This window comes from Bactrocera neohumeralis, chromosome 6 (assembly GCF_024586455.1).
Source record: "Bactrocera neohumeralis isolate Rockhampton chromosome 6, APGP_CSIRO_Bneo_wtdbg2-racon-allhic-juicebox.fasta_v2, whole genome shotgun sequence".
NCBI lineage: Eukaryota > Metazoa > Arthropoda > Insecta > Diptera > Tephritidae > Bactrocera > Bactrocera neohumeralis.
The window spans coordinates 65,094,710-65,114,337 of NC_065923.1; the positions used below are offsets into that span (position 1 = coordinate 65,094,710).

Here is a 19,628-nt window from a genome sequence, read left to right on the forward strand (position 1 = left end):
ACGTCACACTTTAAGTATTATTTTATTCAATAGGCATCTATATAGTAAATATCTTATTTGCTTCTTTATAATAAATATTTCAAATAAATTTATCTCTAATACTCTTTAGAAACATCTTTTGCTTAGTATCAAAAAAAAAACTTGCTTGCTTGCGAACTACCCTGTGCATAAACATGCAAGCAGTTTTATTGAACTACACATATTGGCTTTGCTCACGCTTCACCTCTAACGATTTGCAAATCACGCATTTGAATATCAATAACAGCCCGCGGCGGCATTACTTTAAGGTAGGTCTGGGCGCAAGAAACGAGCACAAAGCGTATCAGTGATAATAATGCCATGAGCTGAGGCCGTAAAGGCAAGCAAAACAAACGAACTAAGCAACCTACTAACAAATATGCGGCAATAATACGTGTGTAAATAGCCCGAAGGCGAACCGTAAGCGCCAAAAACACTTTCACTTGTTGGACGGCAGACCGCTAGACAGCTAGCTGGCCGGCCTGCGTGCTTTGGCGCTTCTTCGATCTACGGCGTGGCTTGACCAACCAAATGAGTTCGTTGATGAGCGTGGCACTTGTTGTTGTTGTTTTTTTGCTATTGCTGTTTTATTTCTTATTTTTTAATTATTCGTATAAGTCAGCTGCTCCCACTTTGTTTTTGCTTTGACTTTGCTTGGATTTCGCGGTGCAAGCTTCCGCGATGTGTGTCTTTGCTTAGCTACTTTGGACTGCCTTTGCAGTCTTTCTTTGCGGTTTTTGTTTTGCACTAAGAGTGCCAAGACGCGTTTGCAGTGCCGAAAAAGTTGGAAAAATTACAACAAAAATTTTGATATACAATTTTGATGGTATAAAATATATGTCGATTTGCAAACAATGTAAGTCAATTGGCTTGCCAACTTTGGTAGCTGGAGCCACTTACACACTTCGCTGCGGTTTGGCGCTGCATTGTTAAGCGTTCTTCTGTTTTAGTTTTTATTTTTTAATTTTTTTGGGAATCCCGACTTCGCGTCATCATCAGCCTTCTTTGCTTTGCGAAGCCAAACATGTTTTCTTACGACAGCTCTTCACTGTGGACTTCGCTATGTATGAACAACCGACAGCTTTTTGACGCTTTTGTCCAACTATTTACCAAAACTACTGCACTTGTTGTTGTTGTAATATTTTTAACTGCTTACACAATGCTTTTTTTCGTGTTACACTTTGCCGCACCTTCTCTTGCCGCACCACTTCTAGGTTTTTTTTCCTTTGTCTTCAACACTTCACTCAAAAATATTTTCGGGGTTTCTCGCTTAACTCTTTCGTTTTGGCTTGTGCCACTTTTTGTCGCTGCTTTGGCTTGCATTGCTGTGTCTTTCACGCCAGCCGGTGTGCGCTTAGCCTACTCGCGCCAAAGTCAGTCAGTCAGTTGGCTAGTACAAGACAAGTCGCGTCTCATTCGTGGCTCCACACGGCACAAGCAGCTCCACAAAGCTTTATTAATTGCAAATTAGCTGAAAATATATTTTTGTTGTTGCGCTTTTGGAATTTTCTGGCGCTGTTGTAAATTTATAACAACACCTAAAAGATATAAAAATAAAGTGACGCGGAAGTGAGGCATATATTTGTCTTGTCGCATTTCACCTAGTGTGTCCGCAGTATATAAACCCAGTGTCGCTTGGCGGTTCGCTTTAATTACGATTTTTTCGCTGCAATTGCGGAAGTGCTTTGGTGTCTAAAGAAGAAATTAAAAATTATTAAAAGAAAATAACTAAATAAAATAAGCGCAAACATGAAGTTAAGCCAAATCATTTCACTATCGCTCATACCAACGTTGTATGTGCTGTTTGTGTTATTGTTGGAATTCGTGGAAGATGCTGTGGCACAAAATCCTGACCCACTTTTCCAGCTGCCCGTGCAGTTGGTGGGCTTTCCGGTTATCGTTTTGTCCGTACGCTTATCGCAATTCGCCAAAAAGCTGGCCTACTCGTTGAATCCAAGTAAGTCGTTGCTATTGTGATGTTATTATGTAACCATGTTATGGTTGTGCAGAAAATAAAGCATGCAAGTTGCATTTAAGTGGAATTTCAACTCAACCAAAGTAGTGTGTAATATTTGTTGTTAATAATTGTTGGGTTGAGTTATGATTATGATTATAGTTAGTGTGAAAGTGATCTCAGGTTAGAGCAAAAAATAGTCAAAGGCGTTATTATTGATATTTAGTTATGAAAAATTTTAAAGTATTTTAAAACAATTTAATTTTGTTTTTAAATTTTTTAGTTTAATAAAATTTGTTTTTTTTTTTATTTTATTTATTTCAAATTTCAAAATACTCAAATGAGTTCTTAAAAGCTTGTTAGCATAATAAAATTAACAATTTAAATAATAATTTTTGTTAGTTCATCAAATTGTGATAAGATTTCTTCAACAGGGTGCTAGAAGACATGTCCTGACTCGATAAAATTTCACTAGGCGGTGCTAGCGTCAAATTATAACTAAAATTTTTATTTATGATCTGATTAGTTCCTTAATCGAGGTATACTACTAAGACTGTGGTCAGCCAAGTAGTTACAATATATAAGAAAACGAAACGAAAATTTGGAAATATTCCAATTTTTTCTCACTATAGTCTCCTCTTAGTTCAATACATTCCATATTTCCCATTATGGTGAATAACTTAGCAGCTCGCACCCTCATTTGATCATCGATAAAGGATGTGTGAGCCGGACTTTTGTTAGGGTGGAAGAGCAAAATGGCTATGGTTTTCTGCATTTTGCCCGTGAAGTTAGGCTACTTATACAGCCACAGCCTCTGATGGGCACCATTCCTCTTTCATAGAGCGCTTAAAAAGCCTCAAAATATGCTGTGAGGTGAGCTGCGTTTCACTTAATTCTCATACTCGCATCGACATCTTTCACATTCTCAATATTTCACATAGAATAATACACAGACTGTCTTTTAAGATACCTACTGTTTTCAGTTATGATCTCGTATTTTTAATCGGATATTGAAATCATTGGTTTTCGTCAGTTTATCCTCCCCTGTGAGCGTGGCTCTTCAAAGACTGAGATGCAACCACGTTGAAATTCATTAAAGCAATTTTCAGGGTCGATAGAACGCCATCGAAGGAAAAGTGTTACGTACAACATATAAAGGCTTCTTGACACTAGAATCGAATCTACAATGGTTACACTCTTTTTCATTTTCCTACAATCGAAATAATATAGTACATAGCTGAGTACTTGATTTATAAATAATAAGATAAGTTTGGTCGTAATTTCAATTTTACAAGAATTGAATTGAACTATCTGGTATATTTGGGAAGGTGCTTCCAAATTAGTATTGAATAATGTCTTAACTTAAGGCTACTTACTTTTTGCTTGAAATAGTTTTAAGTGCAGTATTGAAATCTTAAATGGGGTTGTTTCTTGGACGTTGCACTTCTGATTTTTGCAAAAATTAAGTTGACTTTCATCAAAGAAATCTGCTGCGAACTCATAGTTTCCTCACTCTTGTTGGATTTCTACTTCAATTTGTAGCAAATGCGTTAAGATTTCAAGAAAATTTGGAAACTTAATATTCCCATATTTCAAAATAAACAACTTCCGCTAAAATTAATTATTTTCGAAGGGAGGTAACGCACATTTTTGACTTCAAAATTAAGTAATTACCGTACATACATATCTCGTATACAAACAAACAACATAATGTCACCAACATGTCGACGGCGCTTGTTTGTGCAATTACAATAGTTACATACTATATAATTGCTCACTTATGATCAGCTGTCGTTGCTGTTGTTGTAGTAGGCGGTATTGCGCATGCGTACATTGACTGAGTTGTTGGGTAAAATGCTTAGTAGTTTCGAATGAGGTCAAGGCAAGTGCGCTGCAGTGCATGACTGGCCAAATACTAAAGTCAGCCGCAAGTATGTGGTTTGATTAAACATTTTACAAGTGAAGTGCGAACTGATTTCGTATGCGCGCTGACGCTGATGAAGTTTGCTCTGGTTTTACGAGTTTAGACCGCATTGCTCGCAAGCGTGTTGGTTGACATTATTTAGGGGCAGTCGAATGGTTGAATATAAAATTAGTTAGTTTAAAGGTTTTTTTGTTGGTGATGACTATTTGGAGGTTTGGGTTGAAGCTTTGGCTTGAGGCTTTGGTCGTAGTTTGATTAGCCATTCTAATAGTTATGTCCAAATACTTGTGTGTATACATGACTTGTTGTAGTTTTGGATATATGTATGTATGTAAAACAAGAAAAACATTAACTTTGGTTGCATCGAGCAATAACACCCCACCCAAGTGCATTTTTTATATCCCAAAAGGGTAAAAAAAAATTGTTCTGCATATTGAACGTTCAGTTTGTATTACGACTATACATGCAATCTGCACAATATGGTATATTCGGAGATTGTAACACTGCCTTGAACAATAATCTATGCCAAATTTCATAAAGATACACCCTGTCCAGAAAGTATCGGGAATCCTTCATTTAAATCTTCCGCTTATATGGAAGACAAGTAATTTTTTTTCTAGGTTTGTATAACTGTTCTTAATTATGATGCCAAAAATTAGTGCGATCTGTCAACCAGCGTATCTACAGCAGCTGTTTATGTCAGTCGAACTCAGCTCTCGCGGTCGAATTTGTTTTGATGTCTTCAATTAACTCAAAACACTGTTAAGGGGGGAGCCTGCTTTAGAAGCTTCAAAAATCGATTTTTTTTTTTTTGCTTAAATCTCTTTAAAAATAATCTAAGAATATGTCCCCAAAGTTTTAGATGGGAATTCGAAATATTTTCGGAGCTAGAAGGGAAATAGTGACCGAGCGTCTAGCAGATATATGAGCGTTTGGGCAAAAAACGAAAACTTTGACGCGCGATTTCTCGGTTTTTCATTTTTACGATTTTTTTTAATTGGCGGGCAGGATAGAAAAAAAGTAAACGTCCTATCGAAACGAATCAAAATTCGTTGTATTTGGAATAAAATTCTCTTCTAGGTGAACCTAAAATACCTTAAGAAAGTTAACATTAATCCGGTTTTTAAACGGTTTAAAGTAATTTTTTTTTTAAATGCATTTTTTTTTAATCTGCAAAAAATTGTTGATTTTTTTCACTTTTTGTTGAATTTTTGTGGTTCACTTAGGAATTACACTATTGAAAATTAAAAATTTATTTTGTTTTTTTATTTTAGATGAAAATTGCGACCTGCGTCTTGCCCGCCACACAGAAATTGCACACTCGAGGCGCCTCCGTAAATTTCTTCAAACATCCAGAATATCTAATGTATAATAATAAAAAAAATTTGAGAAGACTCTTCAAATATATATAGGAATAAATCCTAAAAGTTTAATTTCAATCATTTCTTTGCTTTCCAAAAGAATCCTTGAAAATATAGATTTTTTGAAGCCTCTAAAGCAGGCTCCCCCTTAATAAAAATAAGGATTAGAGTAAAAAAAATTATATATATTATATATATATCAAATTTCTTAATATAATCTTAAAAAGTAGCTTAGGACATCACTAATGATAAGCAATTTATTTTAAATAATTGCGAGATCAACAAATATTATACATTAGCAAGTTTTTATATTAACATTAGTTGAGGAATTTCCGTAAAAAAAAGCATTATCAGCAACCAAGGCTACCAACTTCAACCGTTACACATTTCTTTCTTACTTCAGTCATTTCTTCTCCAACATTTAACAATTTTATTTGCTTTATTTATTTTCATCTCTTTCTTTCCTCCAGATACCTATCGTGCGCGCAGCAAACGTGATGCCACTACATCGGCCGCTTACGATGCTGAATTGGCACAAAAAGAGATCTTACGTGAGTTTGGACCACGCGCTTGCATATTGGAGGAACCTTGCCGGCTGCATGCTTCACGGCCAGGTCGTTTCGGTGCGCAACAGCATCCAGCATGGAATGAGATTTTGAGGTATGTGCCAAGTTACTGTTTGCGTGAGTATTGAGTAGGTATGTGAATGAGTGGCTTTGCTGAGTTCATTGAAGGTTTTTGTAAATTCTATCAGTGAAATGATTATATGATAACATTATTCTTCAGGAGGCATTACTGTCTGCATATTGAAGAATTAAAATTAGGTATTTAAGATAGTGACGTTTAGGCTATTTTAACCTGTTCAGCATTGCTTCGGTTCGAATACATTTTAGGACCACAATATTATAAGAATTCATGCTATTTTTTTGGAAAAGTCGAAACCAAATTGTTCAAGGAAAATCTATAACTTGATGGTCGTGTATCTTTGCGAACTATTGGCTAATATCATTGACAAACCACAACATTTGATCATTATAATACAGGGCACTCGAAGTGTAACTAATTTAAAGAGCCATAATTTCGGTTTGGAACATTATTTTTATTTATTTCAAAGTACAAAATGTGTGAAAATAATTATAAATTCAGGACCTATTCACTTTTGCTCGATATGACCACCTTTTGCTTTAACTATGGCCTTGAGACGGTCAAAAAACGAATCGTAAGCTGCCCGAATGTGACTTGCCGGTATTTTGGCCCACTCACAGACAATGGCTTTCTTCAGCATCTCGAGACTGGTGTATTTTTTACTTCGGACCTTGCTCTCCAAAATGGCCAAGAGAGAATAATCCATTGGATTCACATCTGGTGAATTCGAGAGCCATTGTGTGGTCGTAATGAAGTTCGGAACGTTGTTTTTCAGCCATTCATGGTTCACTCGCGCTTTGTGAGACGGTGCTGTGTCTTGTTGAAACGTCCATGCTTTGCGACCGAAATGTTCTGAAGTTGGTTACACTTCGAGTGCCGGACCCTGTAAATTAATTGTTTTTTGTGAATCAGCATATGGAAAATGGATCTAATAGAACCTTTCTGATTAAGTAGACCCAATATTCCTGGGAACGAATTTTTTCTCAATTGCCTGTAGTTCTTTACTTTTAGAGAACGCCTTTGCGTCTACACAAAGGTTCTCTGCAGTATCTGTCAGTGTTTATAAGAATATACATATGTTATTAGCTTTCATACTCTGTCGTAGCGTCTCTTCTAAAGTAAAATCTCGCTTAAAGACTATCATTAGTGTATAAATAAGAGAGAATTAAATTTGACTTTGAATTCCTTAGTGACACCTTAAGAGCAAGGAATCAACAAAAATAAAATATAATTTCACTGATCTGTGAGTCACTTTATATAAAAAAAAAATATTTGTAAAACAAATTTTTGAGATCTGAAGAGTCGTTGTAAATGTTTTAGGTTTATTCAAGAAATAACGTGAATTTTCGAAAAAAATTTAATTATTCGTTTACATTAATATTTTTGCCTTCAAAATAGTCTCCATTTTTCATCTCGTGTATAAAAAAAATATTAAACGCTATTAATTGAATGAAAATATTTTTTTTGACCCGAAAAATTCGTAAGAAATTTCTATCCGAAAATCGTATAGCTTAATTGTTTTCCTTTCACACTCTTTTCTTTACTCTTACATACATAGTTATGTAATTTTTATTGCATTAATTAAGTGCTTCGCTTTAGCAACTTACCGCTAGCCCGCTCTTCAAACATTCTTTCTAACCTTTTTGTTTTTTTTTATATTTCCCGAACTCTTAGCCACTTTTCCGTACCAGCTCCTTGCTTTGCCAAATTAAGTTTTCTGCACTTGTCATTTTGTCTAAATGACTCTGTTAGTGCAGCGCCATCTGAGGCGAATGCGTGTCTTCCAATCCAATCAGACACGAAATCAAGTTTTTATTTGCGAATTGCTAACTCATCTGTGCATAATTTAATGTCTTGTTCGCAAAACGTAATCGTTTTTGTTACCTTTTCTAGCAATGCTGACGACGTCAACAGCAACAACAACCCAAGCTTTTTAGTCAAACAGCGAGAGCAGGAACAGAAAAAAATACACGCTCATTGCAGGAATAAGAATAAGACGCAAATGAAAAATGTTATAAATTGGCAAAGTGCATGTCATTGCGTCACTAACCGAAATCGGTTATTTCAATTTGCGCAAACTTGATTGAACTCTAAATGGGCGGAATTCTCATGCGCCAAATTGAAGTGGCTGCCACAGCAGCAAAATACTTGAATGGCAGGAATTAGAGGCGTTCAATATAAGAAGTTTAGGGTTGCCACAGTGGCAGGAAAAAATAATATATAAAATTTTAGACAGAGCTACCTGATAGTGGCTGCAAACTTTTCCAATACCTACTGTGCCCAACGTATATTTAAAAGTGAATCCTTATGCTTGTATGTATTTTGGCTGAGTACGCAGTTTTGTATACTGACAGATCCGAACTTCACCCGCGGAAAGTCTTTAACATACCCATGAAATGTTTGAATATGATTGCAGGTTAAAGTCTTTCCTACTAGGGCTCAGAATCAATGCTTTCGATATATGCCCGGCTGGTGAAAAAGTCTCTTAGCGCTATACATATGTATACACCAATAAACATTACATAAATAGCATTTCAAGGTTACTCAATGAGCATTTTTTTATTTTTTTACGAAACCCAGTTTCTCGAAAACTACTATTTGGATAATTTAGTATCGATTACAATAATATATCTTAAAAAGCTTGAGGTATTGCAAAAATAATAACAACATCTTTCATCAGTTTTAAAGTTAGGCTTTTACTTTGCTCTAAGAGGTATAAAACCTCCACCAAAATGATAATTTTCCTTAAATTCTATTTTAACTTCAGTTCATTTTGCTTTTCTCCTTAAACTTGGCAACTCTAAGACAACGCGTAATCTCAACTTTCCGGTAATTGACTTTTGTAAAAGTACTTTGCACTGCTAAAATCAACTTTTACTGTTATTCATTACAACACATTCAATTCATTTGCAAGTGAAAGGGCAAATAATGCTAAAAATGGCAAGTTGAAGTCATTGAAAATTCGCAAATAAAATCTGCGCAGAAAAGCTAAATGACTTTTCATAATGTGGCAAGTTGTTGCAACGCAATGAGAAAGGAAAAAGGAAGAAAAAAGGTAAAAAAACACAAAAATAAATTCTACGTAGAAATTAAGTGCGGAAAACTTGCGTTGTAGGTGCTTGTTTTTATTATTTGTATTAATTCTTGTTTTTTTTTCTTTTTTTGAAACTCAAATATCCTTTTAATTTTTTTTTATTTTTTTACTTTCTCAAACGCTGTCTGTTGCACTAATGACGCCAGCGCTCGTAAAATTTCGCAGACGCAATGTTTACCGAATGTGCGTCACTCATACGCCATGTCGCCGCTGCAATGAGCTACTTGTAGTAAACACCATTGCGTATTGTTGCTTTGTTACCCTAAAAGTATGCTAGCATTGTGGACAATAATAGCAAACGCCACTGACCTTTGTCAACACGTTCGGCGGTGGTGTAGTGCGTAACTGCGTTGGTTTTTGTGGTTGTGTATGTGTTAGTATTGCTGTATGTGCGTGTGTTTCTGTGTACGGAATAAATTAGTAAGTTTTCAAGCGCGATTTTCCCAGTCGATAAACAAACGAATGGCATAATAAAATAACCAAACAATAACGGAACGACAGCGCGCAGTTCTCTTAGTCACGCGCACAGGACGGTAGGGAGGAGCGGCAAATGGACGACTGTGTGCGCGAAAAATTAATTTGACAAAAAAATTTAAATAGCAAATGAGAAAAATGCAAAAATAGTAACAATTGTATAAAAGGAAATTATTTTGTATTAAAATATTTTTTTTTGTTTTTTGTAGAACTACACAAAAACAGGGTTGTTAAACACTTCCTGTCGCTGCGCATAAATTTACCAAGCACTTGGCCGCACACAAATGGTATTTGCTTGAACTTCTCGACAACTTTTGCAATTTGTCTTGCATTGCAACTGTTCACTACACAAACACACACATAAAGGAATATGTACCCACACACATGCACATTACTTCGTCTTTTGCATAATTTCTTTGTAGCAAATTTGTGATTGTAAAAGTTTGCGCAAATAAATTCCATTTGACCAGCGAAATTAAAGCGCCAGTCTCACACCAGGCTGCCGCGCTGCCAAGCTCGTTGTACGAAATTAAAAATAGATATGTGTTGCTGGCTGCATATATGTTTGTTTGTATGTGTGTGCACTGTTGCTACTTTGCGCAAATTTACGACAGTTGTGCACACTTTTGTGGCGAGTTTGCGCCATTACATTATACATTGCTTTGCAGCGTATTCTTTTCAAGTTTTGTGACATTTTTTTGTAAATGGCATCTCTATAGTCCACTTTGTGGTCATTTTGTGGCAAAATAATTTGTGTGCTAATGTAACCCGTTTGACCTTTTTGTGCAGTGAATCATCAGTACTGGCAGTGCCTCTGCTTTAGGAAACGAAAAAATTAAATGGAATTTAAGAAAAATATTGAAAACCATTGTCGCTCATTAAATAATATTATTTTTTAATCTGTTGAACACTGGTAGCAAATAGTACTATTTCGCTATATTAAATTGAAACTCATATAATTGGTATAGGTCTAAATATCTGACACAATAGCTGAAAGATGCCCAAGAGTACTCTCTTTCTAAACTAGTTAGTATATTATTTAGGGGAATATTTTCGTATTTTACTTACAAAATGTGCTGTTTTACTCAATGGAAATTTCGCTTTCGCTTCAAAAGTAATTTGTTTAGACTACTCAAAAACAATGATTCCACCAAATACTCAGATATTGGAATAGTCTGCTATTGCATAGGGATAAAACGCTATCTCCTCGAAATGAACTCTGTGCTTTAATACGTGATCAAGTTAGGAATGATAAAACATTTTGTCAAATCATTGTACGTGGAAGGAAATTGTGTGTATTACTGCCGAACTTCAAAAAGATTAAAGGAGGACCCTTTGTTGGTCCGCAAATAAAGCAATTCATGAAAGTAACAGATTCTATCAAAGTTATGACTGTTCCAGAAGGCGTAGATTGGAAAAATTTTGTGTTGTTGTTCGAAATTTTTCTACGTAGCCATAAATTACCAAATAATGTAAAAAATGTCCAACATTTGCTGACATAGTTTCAGATTCTAGGAGCAAATATGAGCATCAGGTTAGATTGGATCATCGTTTGGGTATATTTTCGGATAATTTAGACAATTATGATTAGAAACTGAGGAGTTGTTCCACTAGTATCTAAAAGTGATGGAAGAAAGATATCGAGATTGATTGAATCGCGCCATTATGGCAGATGACTGCTGATCCTTAAAAAGAAATCGTTAACTAGAAAACTATAAAGGAAAAGCTCATAAAAGACTTACAATAGTGTTTTCGACATTTGGCTTTTTCTTTACTTCGATGAATCCATATGTTTCAAAACAAAACTTATATTACAAGATTTCGATTATTTTGTTTGATGTTTTCCCATTTTTGTAATGTAAAATGAAAATACATATTTAAAACTAAACGAGAGGAAATCTTACAAAACCATGGATAGTTTCATGAACTGTGGGCATAAAGGTATCCAAAATCGCTAATATATTTCGTTTTAATTTGAAATCCTTTTCTTCGTAATATGTTTTTTCTAGGTTGATATAACTGTCAGTGACATCTGTGCCCAATGTCACATCAAAATAATCATTAGTGCGTAGTTACGTTAGTCTTTGTGAAGTACATGAAGTGCCTTCGGTGATAATTTTTTGTTGCGAGCAAGTGTTCTTGATTGGTATAAAGTATTCACAGAGGGTCGAGAACGCGTTGACCACTAAACCCGTAAACTACTAACATCAACTAATGATCAACACGTCAATAAAATAAGGGAATTGGTGCTTGAGAATCGATGATTAACAGTCAGCGATCTTATAGACATTGTTGGAATATCGGAAGGATCAGTGGAAACCATGTGAAAGACCATTTTGGCCTAAGAAAAGTAAAAGCACGATTGGTTTCAAAGTCACTAATTTTTTTCAAAAAACCGCGACGCTGTTAAACGTCTGCTGAACAATGCTTTCCGACTACACCGAAGTCATGAAACGTATTATTACTGGCGATGAGTCTTGCATCTATGCTTACAACCCGGAAACAGATGATCAATCGACCGAATACCGCGGCAAAGGTGAGCCAAAATCGAAAAAAATACATGAAAGCCGGCCAAAAATCAAGGTTAAGTTGACAGTCTTGTTTGATTACCGAGGTGTAGTGCGCTCCAAACCCTTCCGACCGGCCAAACTGTCAACAAGGAGTACTATTTGAGTGTCAAGCGTCGTTTGCGCGAAGCTATTCATAAGACGAGGCCGGAATCATGATGAATGAAGGCTATTCCGAAAAATAACTTTAATAACTGCTTTGAGGTTCGAAAAACGTTGGCACAGATGTATTGCGGCCAAGTTGGATTACTGCATTTAAGCTGATCGCTCGATCCGATCGTGTGTATATTAATAAAAGTTTATAATTGCAATTTAAAGGCTCTCATAAACTCTCAGTTGCTATAAAACTCAATTACTTTATAAAAATTATCAAAAGTTAAATTTCAACAAGAACGAAAAACAAAGCATGCATTCCATTGTCTTTGTTGTAGTCGCTTGTACGCAAAGCACTACTTGGTTTGATAATTTATATGTAAGTAATAAGTCTTATTTTTTAATATGCTCATAAGTAGCTAAAACGCCAAAGGCACTCCAGCAGCTTTCCATTTGTGCCGTTAGGTAGTGCAAGCTACTCCCTTTGTATTGTGCTGCGGCATTTTATGAGTCACTGGCATTTTTCTGTACCCTTCATCCTTTAACAGCAAAAACTGCACTGCATTCGCTGTCGTCAGTCACTTATGTAACTATGATGCGCGTGGTGTGTTTTGTGTTTTTGCTACTGTTTTATTATTATGGCCTTAGCTGCTACTCAGGAGTTATTATTTTTTAATCTCCTCCATTTTTTTAGCGCTTTTAAAATCTGCGCTGTACATTTTCATTGCCATGCCATTTTGTTTGCTGAGTGAATGTTTGCCATTTAAATAGAGAGCTTTTGTGTTTTTGTATTTAAATGTTTTATTTTTTTTTTTGTGCTCTATATAAATATGTTTGCCCACTTTATTGCGTTTGTGCGCTTAAACAGCGTTGTGCTGCTTAATTTCCTTTTGTTTCAACATTTATTTGCTTTTATGCTCATTGCCTTGCTTTTGTAATACGTTATTCACCCACTCATTCTCTCTCGCTCTTTATATATATATTTATATATTAGTGTATTTAATTTTTTTAATGCTCTTTCTTTACTTGTCTTCTCTCCCTTTTGCAGAAACTACAGAGTTCAATCAACCGGCATGAAACAATGGTACCTGCTCTCACTCTTCATCGGCGATGCCGTGCGCGATGTGCCACTCTGCCGGCACCTGGCCAAGCGGCTGCCATGTCCAGGCGTTGGACCATTGCCGCCACCACAGCCACGTTAAGCGCCAAATACGTCGCAGTGGCCAAGCACAGACCTAAGTAATGTCAAAACAGCACAGAGTTCTAGTGCGCGCCGAGCTAGCACTCGCAACGTCGGAAGCAGGTTGGCTGCGCTTTGGTGCGACGTTTGTGCCACAAACCACGGCCGTGGCACACAATAGCTAACAAGTTCATACTCACATAACATTGTACATATTTATATATTTCTTTGTATTACTTACTGCCAAACGAAAGTCAGCGCATAACGGTACATCACATACACACACATTACAGCTTTCAGTCATTTTGGCATCATGTGTGCAGACACAGCTCGCCTGTGCTCCTCTTTCATTCTTTAGCTCTTTTTACTTCCTTTTACCTTTTGCCTTTTTCCTTTCTGCTTTTTATTACCTTTTCGCATTCAGCGCATTTGTTTGGCATGTTTACCAAAGTTTTTAATTTTCATGCCAACGCAATTGTCATGACAAGCGCGTTGTACTTGTAGAGTTAAATATATATATATATATATGCATATATCGGAGGAAAAATTGCAGCAATCAACGAAGCGCTGGAGCGTTGAGAGAACGAAATGCAAGCGACAGACACAAATTTTTATAACCGTATATGTGCATGTCTATATGTTGTTACCCTCTAGGAAATCTTGAACGAATATATATCTGAGACTATTTCGGTTGTATGGCAGAATACGCCGTCAATATTTATTTCTTCCTGCTTTTGACCATGACCACTCTGGCTGTGGTTCAGTATTCAATAAAACCCACCAAATCTAATCAGGTGAGCCTCTTTCTTTTCAATTGAACCAGGATATTTCCTTATATCAACCTTGTGCGCTTAAATGATTGGCGTAAATAAAGGGTGTCCCAAAATGAATGCAATATTGGTATTAATTACAGGGTGTCCAAAATTAAGGCAAGATTTAAATTTGCTGCAATTTATATAGTAAAGATTAGACCACCTTAAAAAAAACAATCGACAGCTGAGAGTTTAAGCGGCTATACCAGTGTGACGCGTGAAAAATTAGGCGATTTCGTGAATTTTTTAAGAGAAAGTGCGCGATTGAATATTTCGAATTTCTTTGATCGTGATAAGGTATATTTTCAGCTATATTTTAATATTTTTTTTTTTTACAAAAATGTTGAAAAATAACGGAGTTATGGGCTGTCTTCGGAGGTGCCAAAAAACAAAGTGCCCCAACTGCTGGCGTGATTCCGGCCGAATGAGTAGCTGAAACCAAAAAATTGTTTTTTAGGTAAAAAATGGCCGTTTTTTAATGCCAAATTGATAATATTCAACCAATCAAAAAGATCGTAGGTCATTGTATAGTAAATGTATTCAAAAATACTCAGTTTTGATTTGAAGTCACTCAGTTTCTCGTTGAGTTATAACCCCAGCAATTTTGAAAAATGTCGTTTCGAGAAAAACGCGTTCAAAGATTCACTTATATTTGTTTGCACCGCCGAGCGGTCGCTCTTAAAACGCTACCATCCAAAAACTATTCAAGATACGACCTTCCCGATTTCACAGGATATTTATGGAAATATAAGCTATAGAAAAAGCAAATAATTTTTTTTTTTTTTTGAAAATGTCACTCTGGTATAGTTAAGGGGCTTAGTAAAAATGTAACGTTACACGATAGAACATCTTGTCTTCATTATTGTACAATATTTCAAAAATAATGAAAGCTTCGTAAATTTTGTACAAAATATGGTCAGAACACGGTATGGTTCGTCAACTGCGAAGAGATTTTGAAATTTAAATCTTGCGTTAATTTTGGGACACGTGTATTATGATAGTTTCTTGATTTAACTAATAGACAAATGAGCGTAAATTCTTTTAGTAAGCTTTTTCATCCGGGACGATTTCGAGATAATTCGAAATTACTATTCATGGCGCCAAATGAATTATTTTCGGATGCCTTTAGAACAACACTCACTGAGCACGTGATGATGTGTTGATAGGATTTTCCTTGACTGAGTTATCAACTTGCTGCCTGAAAGTACGATCTTTCGATTTACTTTATGAACCTTCTATCGCCTTATCATCAAAATTTTAAATTCAGTTAATTCAATTAAAAAATAAAACGCACACTAGGGCTAGCTCTCAGCTTACGAAATATATGAGACTACACTGTAAATAGGGCAATATTTTTCACAGTCGTATTTGAGTGGTTAAAATTTATTTTGAACTGTAGGGTTTGAATTCTGAAGCAGAACCGTTTACAAAAATTGGTGAAACCACAAAATATTAATTTGAAACGGATTTGCTACCTATAATCTGGCAAGGTCAAGCTTTCTGTAGTAATTTAAATACAAAATTTTATTAATAAAATGCATCAGTTCTTATTTCTGAAGTTCTATACTTTCATAAGGATAATGAAAGCATGATGCACAGCACAAATGCGAGTCCAAACAAACAACCACAAAAAAATTGTAAGCTTAAATTTATTACATAATATTTTTACATTTTGTGTAATTTCCCTATTGGCCAGCGGCTTGCCGCAAGCATTGGTCAGCATAACACTTTTACAGCGACCCAAACCTCATGCTTCCAAAATCTAGCTGCCTTAGAGGTGTGAGGCAGCAGAAGTTCTCTCATTGTGTCGCTTTTGTGGCAGCTTTAATGGAGTACACTTGCACTTCATTTCTGCTGCTGCTGACACTGAAGCGATTACAAGCTCAATATATATACTTACACACATACATACATATGTATATGTATGTACATATATTCATTGCAACATGTGTAGTCTTCAAAAGTGGAATGTAAATAATTATGGCGAATAAATTAAACAAATGTGTGCACATACGAAAGTGGGTAGCAAGGCAGTAGATAAGCAGTGATGCAAAGCAAATGCATGTATCCACTTAAAACAATACTTTTTGTGCAAAATACGTATATATAGTATAAAGGATATACAAAAGTATATATATTTATTTATTTACATGCATACATATATTTGTGGTAGTAGTACTTCTCCATTGTAGTGTTTAGTACAGGTAGTGTCGCAGTGTATATGGATTTACTAGGGCCGTGATAATGTTGCGACGTTATACTTATATATATTATGCTATTTCATGCAGATAGAGTTGCCATATGTCATATTGTGTTGCATAATCAAAAACAAGTCATACAAAAGTTTTTTTTCGTGAAAAAGCTCCTAACAAAGTCAGTTAAAATAATACGTCAGCAGCCTAGTTGGCTAGATTTCTTTATGTAAACTGATAAATTGACGTTTAAGTTCAAATAAGTAAAATAGCATGACCATGTCTCATAAACATAAGTCTCAATTTAATATACCTGAAGACTGTGATTTGATATTTGGGCGTCTATTTATTTTCCTTCATCCAAATATATAAAAATATTCCGTTACATCAAATACAGAAGCACCATTGAGAGTAAAATCTTAGAAAAATATTCAGAAAACCCTTACCTTCCCTTGCTTTGCTTCTTTACTCTCACTTTAAGTTGTTTGCTGCAATTTGTCTTTCAACTTTTTGAAAAATTAAGATACATATGTATATAAAAATTAATGTAATATAATTTATTGTTATTTTCTTATGCGCTGGTTTTATTTCACTGTACTTACGCTGTTCTTTAGTGCTTTAAATTTCATTTAACACTCTTATACGCCTGTTATATCGAATTTTATCTTTAATTCAGAACTTGTGAGAACACATATTTTACAAAAGTTTATACAAATGTACCTAGTAAAGTTAGTAAATATTTCATTAATTTTCATTTTACTCTTTTATGAAAAAATTTAGTGTTAAATGTTTAAGCTAAGTCAATTCCATTGTACTATATATTACGAAATAAAGTTATTTATAAATTAATTGCTCGATATACCACATACCAATCGATTTTTAGTTGAATTTGTAGATATACAAGGTGCGTTCCAAAGTAAACAGGACTTTAAAAAAAACAGAACAAATGGTTTTTTCGGCAAAATCAATTTATTTTATTCAAAATAGTCTCCTTCTGCCCCAATATAGCTTTTTGCACGGTCCAAAAGCATGTCGAACGAGTGTTTTAGCTCGTTGGCCGGTGCAAGCCTTTTGAACGGCCTCTACGTCTGTATAACGCTTTCCTTTCATGGGCTAATGCATTTTTCCGAAAAGGAAGAAGTCGCACAGTGCCATATCATGTGAATACGGGGAGTGGTTAATGGTTAAAAAGTGATTTTTGGTCAAATAATCGCTCACAAGCGTCGATCGATGAGACGGCGCATTATCGTGCAACAAACGCCAACTTTCTTCTTCGCGATCCGAACACGGCGAATACGACCAAACGCTTCAAAACTCCAAGGAAGAATACCGCATTAACGTTTTGGCCAGGTGGAACAAATTCTTTGTGGACAATACCCTTGGAATCATAAAAACAAATCAGCATTGCTTTCACTTGTGACTTCTCCTTCCTCCATTTTTTGGATTTCGGTTCGTCCGGTGTCTTCCATTCAGCACTGTGGTATTTCGTTTTGGGATCATATTGGAAACACCACGTTTCGTCACCAGTCACAATATTGCAAAGGCAGTTTTTCTATTTTTTGACTTCTTTAATGATGTCCTTCGAATGCTGGATTCAGAGCAATTTTTGGTCGTCAGTCAATTTGTGCGGAACAAACCGTGCACATACCTTTCGTAAGCCCAAATGTTCGGCCAAAATGCGATAAATCGATGTTTTGGAGATGTTCAATTTCATTTTCATGAATTTCAATGATGATTTCGTCTGATTTTTGATGAATTCAAGCATAGCTTCGATGGAATTTCCGGTGATCACGGATTTTGATTGGCCCACATGTTGATCGTCATTTATATCCTCACGACCGCTTTGAAAACGTTGAACCCACCCGTGCACTCTTCGACAGAATAGGTAATCATCGCCATAAACTTGTTTCATCATTTGAAGCGTTTCCGTAAAAGTTTTATCAATTTTAAAACAAAACTTAATGTTGGCTCTTTGTTCGAAGCTCATTTTCGCACCGATAACACAAACATAGTGACACTTAAAACGCAATAACTTCACTTCCAATAGATGAAATGTCATGAAATTCTCACTGGACAATCGATAAAGATATCAGATTCTAACGCACAAATAGATGGCGATGATGATAAGAAAAGGAGGAACGTTTGTATTAGATTTATGTGGCCTCAACCTCTTCGCAGATACCATTGAAGGAGAAATCTACTTCTTTCAGGCTCCAATTATATTTTATACATGGATATTTCGGGTACAACCGAACATTTCTTTTTCTACTTTCAGTGATTAAAGCCGAGGTAATAACTTTATGCACAAGAGGCTTGTTACTTATGTATATGGGATCTAGTGTTATGAGCAAAATTGATTGCTTGAGGTTGAATGCGATATCTCAATTTGTTTCCAAGTTACGGCTTGCACAAGCAGACGCACGGACATACAGTCACCCGGATTACAACTCGTCTCGTCATCCTGATCATTTATACATACATAGCTCTACATCTATCTCGATTAGTTTTAGGTGATACAAACAACTCGGACCGTGAACAAAACTATTATATTTTGTAGGAACATATTACAAGAGTATACCATTAATACATATTAGGTATTAAATGAAAAATACATGACATATTATATTAAAATTTGAAAGTAATCTTAAAAATGTTTAAAGCTAACCATCTTCAAGTTGAAATAAAATATTTAATATTTCCATCTAAGGTCTTACCGATTCGCGGGTGATTAGGAATTCGCTTGTTAATGTTTTACGGAACATTAAGTTTCGTTATAAGCAAAGTTTGAAAATTAAAGCTGCGAAAAAATCGATGGAACTTTCGATAGTTTTATTATCATCTCACTATTCGATCGCAAAGATGTAGTCTTGTAATATCAAATCTAGAGTCTAATTTTGGTTGACATCCCAGCAAGTCACGGCTAAAGAAACTCCAATAAATTGAGAAAATTAACAAGGAAAGTAACACATATACAGGCGTAAGAGAGCAAAGAATTGTGATTTTTGCCTTAACAACTTAATTGAAGCTCTAATAGTAGGGAAATTGACCGGTGATTTAACCGATATGTTGCTTCCAAATATGGTAGCCTCAAAATAATCTTTTAGTTCTAAGCTTGGTTTCGCGATTGTTGTTTTAAATTCGTAAGTACAAATAATTATTTAAATAATATACTATACAAATTCTTACATTTTATTATCTTTTACACTTCAATTAGATGTTGGATATAGTTATGTACTATATATACTCATACATACACCGGACATTAGCCTGTCCACAGTCAGGCGCGCATCCCTGTCTAAAGTTAAAAGTTATAC

At 35.4% G+C, this 19,628-nt stretch overlaps 1 protein-coding gene across 1 annotated transcript; it reads left to right on the plus strand.

The window, feature by feature from the left end:
* The first annotated feature begins 1,767 nt into the window (after positions 1 to 1,767).
* LOC126762731 (uncharacterized) lies at positions 1,768 to 13,332 on the plus strand. Its single transcript, XM_050479698.1, has 3 exons — positions 1,768 to 1,975; positions 5,728 to 5,917; positions 13,179 to 13,332. The coding sequence occupies exons 1-3, from the start codon at positions 1,768 to 1,770 to the stop codon at positions 13,330 to 13,332; spliced, it is 552 nt and encodes a 183-aa protein (XP_050335655.1).
* Positions 13,333 to 19,628: the final 6,296 nt, after the last annotated feature.

Excerpts from the sequence above, each read along its gene's own strand:
- LOC126762731 (XM_050479698.1), top strand. The coding sequence starts at position 1,768 with ATGAAGTTAAGCCAAATCATTTCACTATCGCTCATACCAACGTTGTAT. Across the intron at positions 1,976-5,727 it reads GGCCTACTCGTTGAATCCAA|ATACCTATCGTGCGCGCAGC; the intron begins GTAAGTCGTTGC and ends TCTTTCCTCCAG. Across the intron at positions 5,918-13,178 it reads GCATGGAATGAGATTTTGAG|AAACTACAGAGTTCAATCAA; the intron begins GTATGTGCCAAG and ends TCCCTTTTGCAG.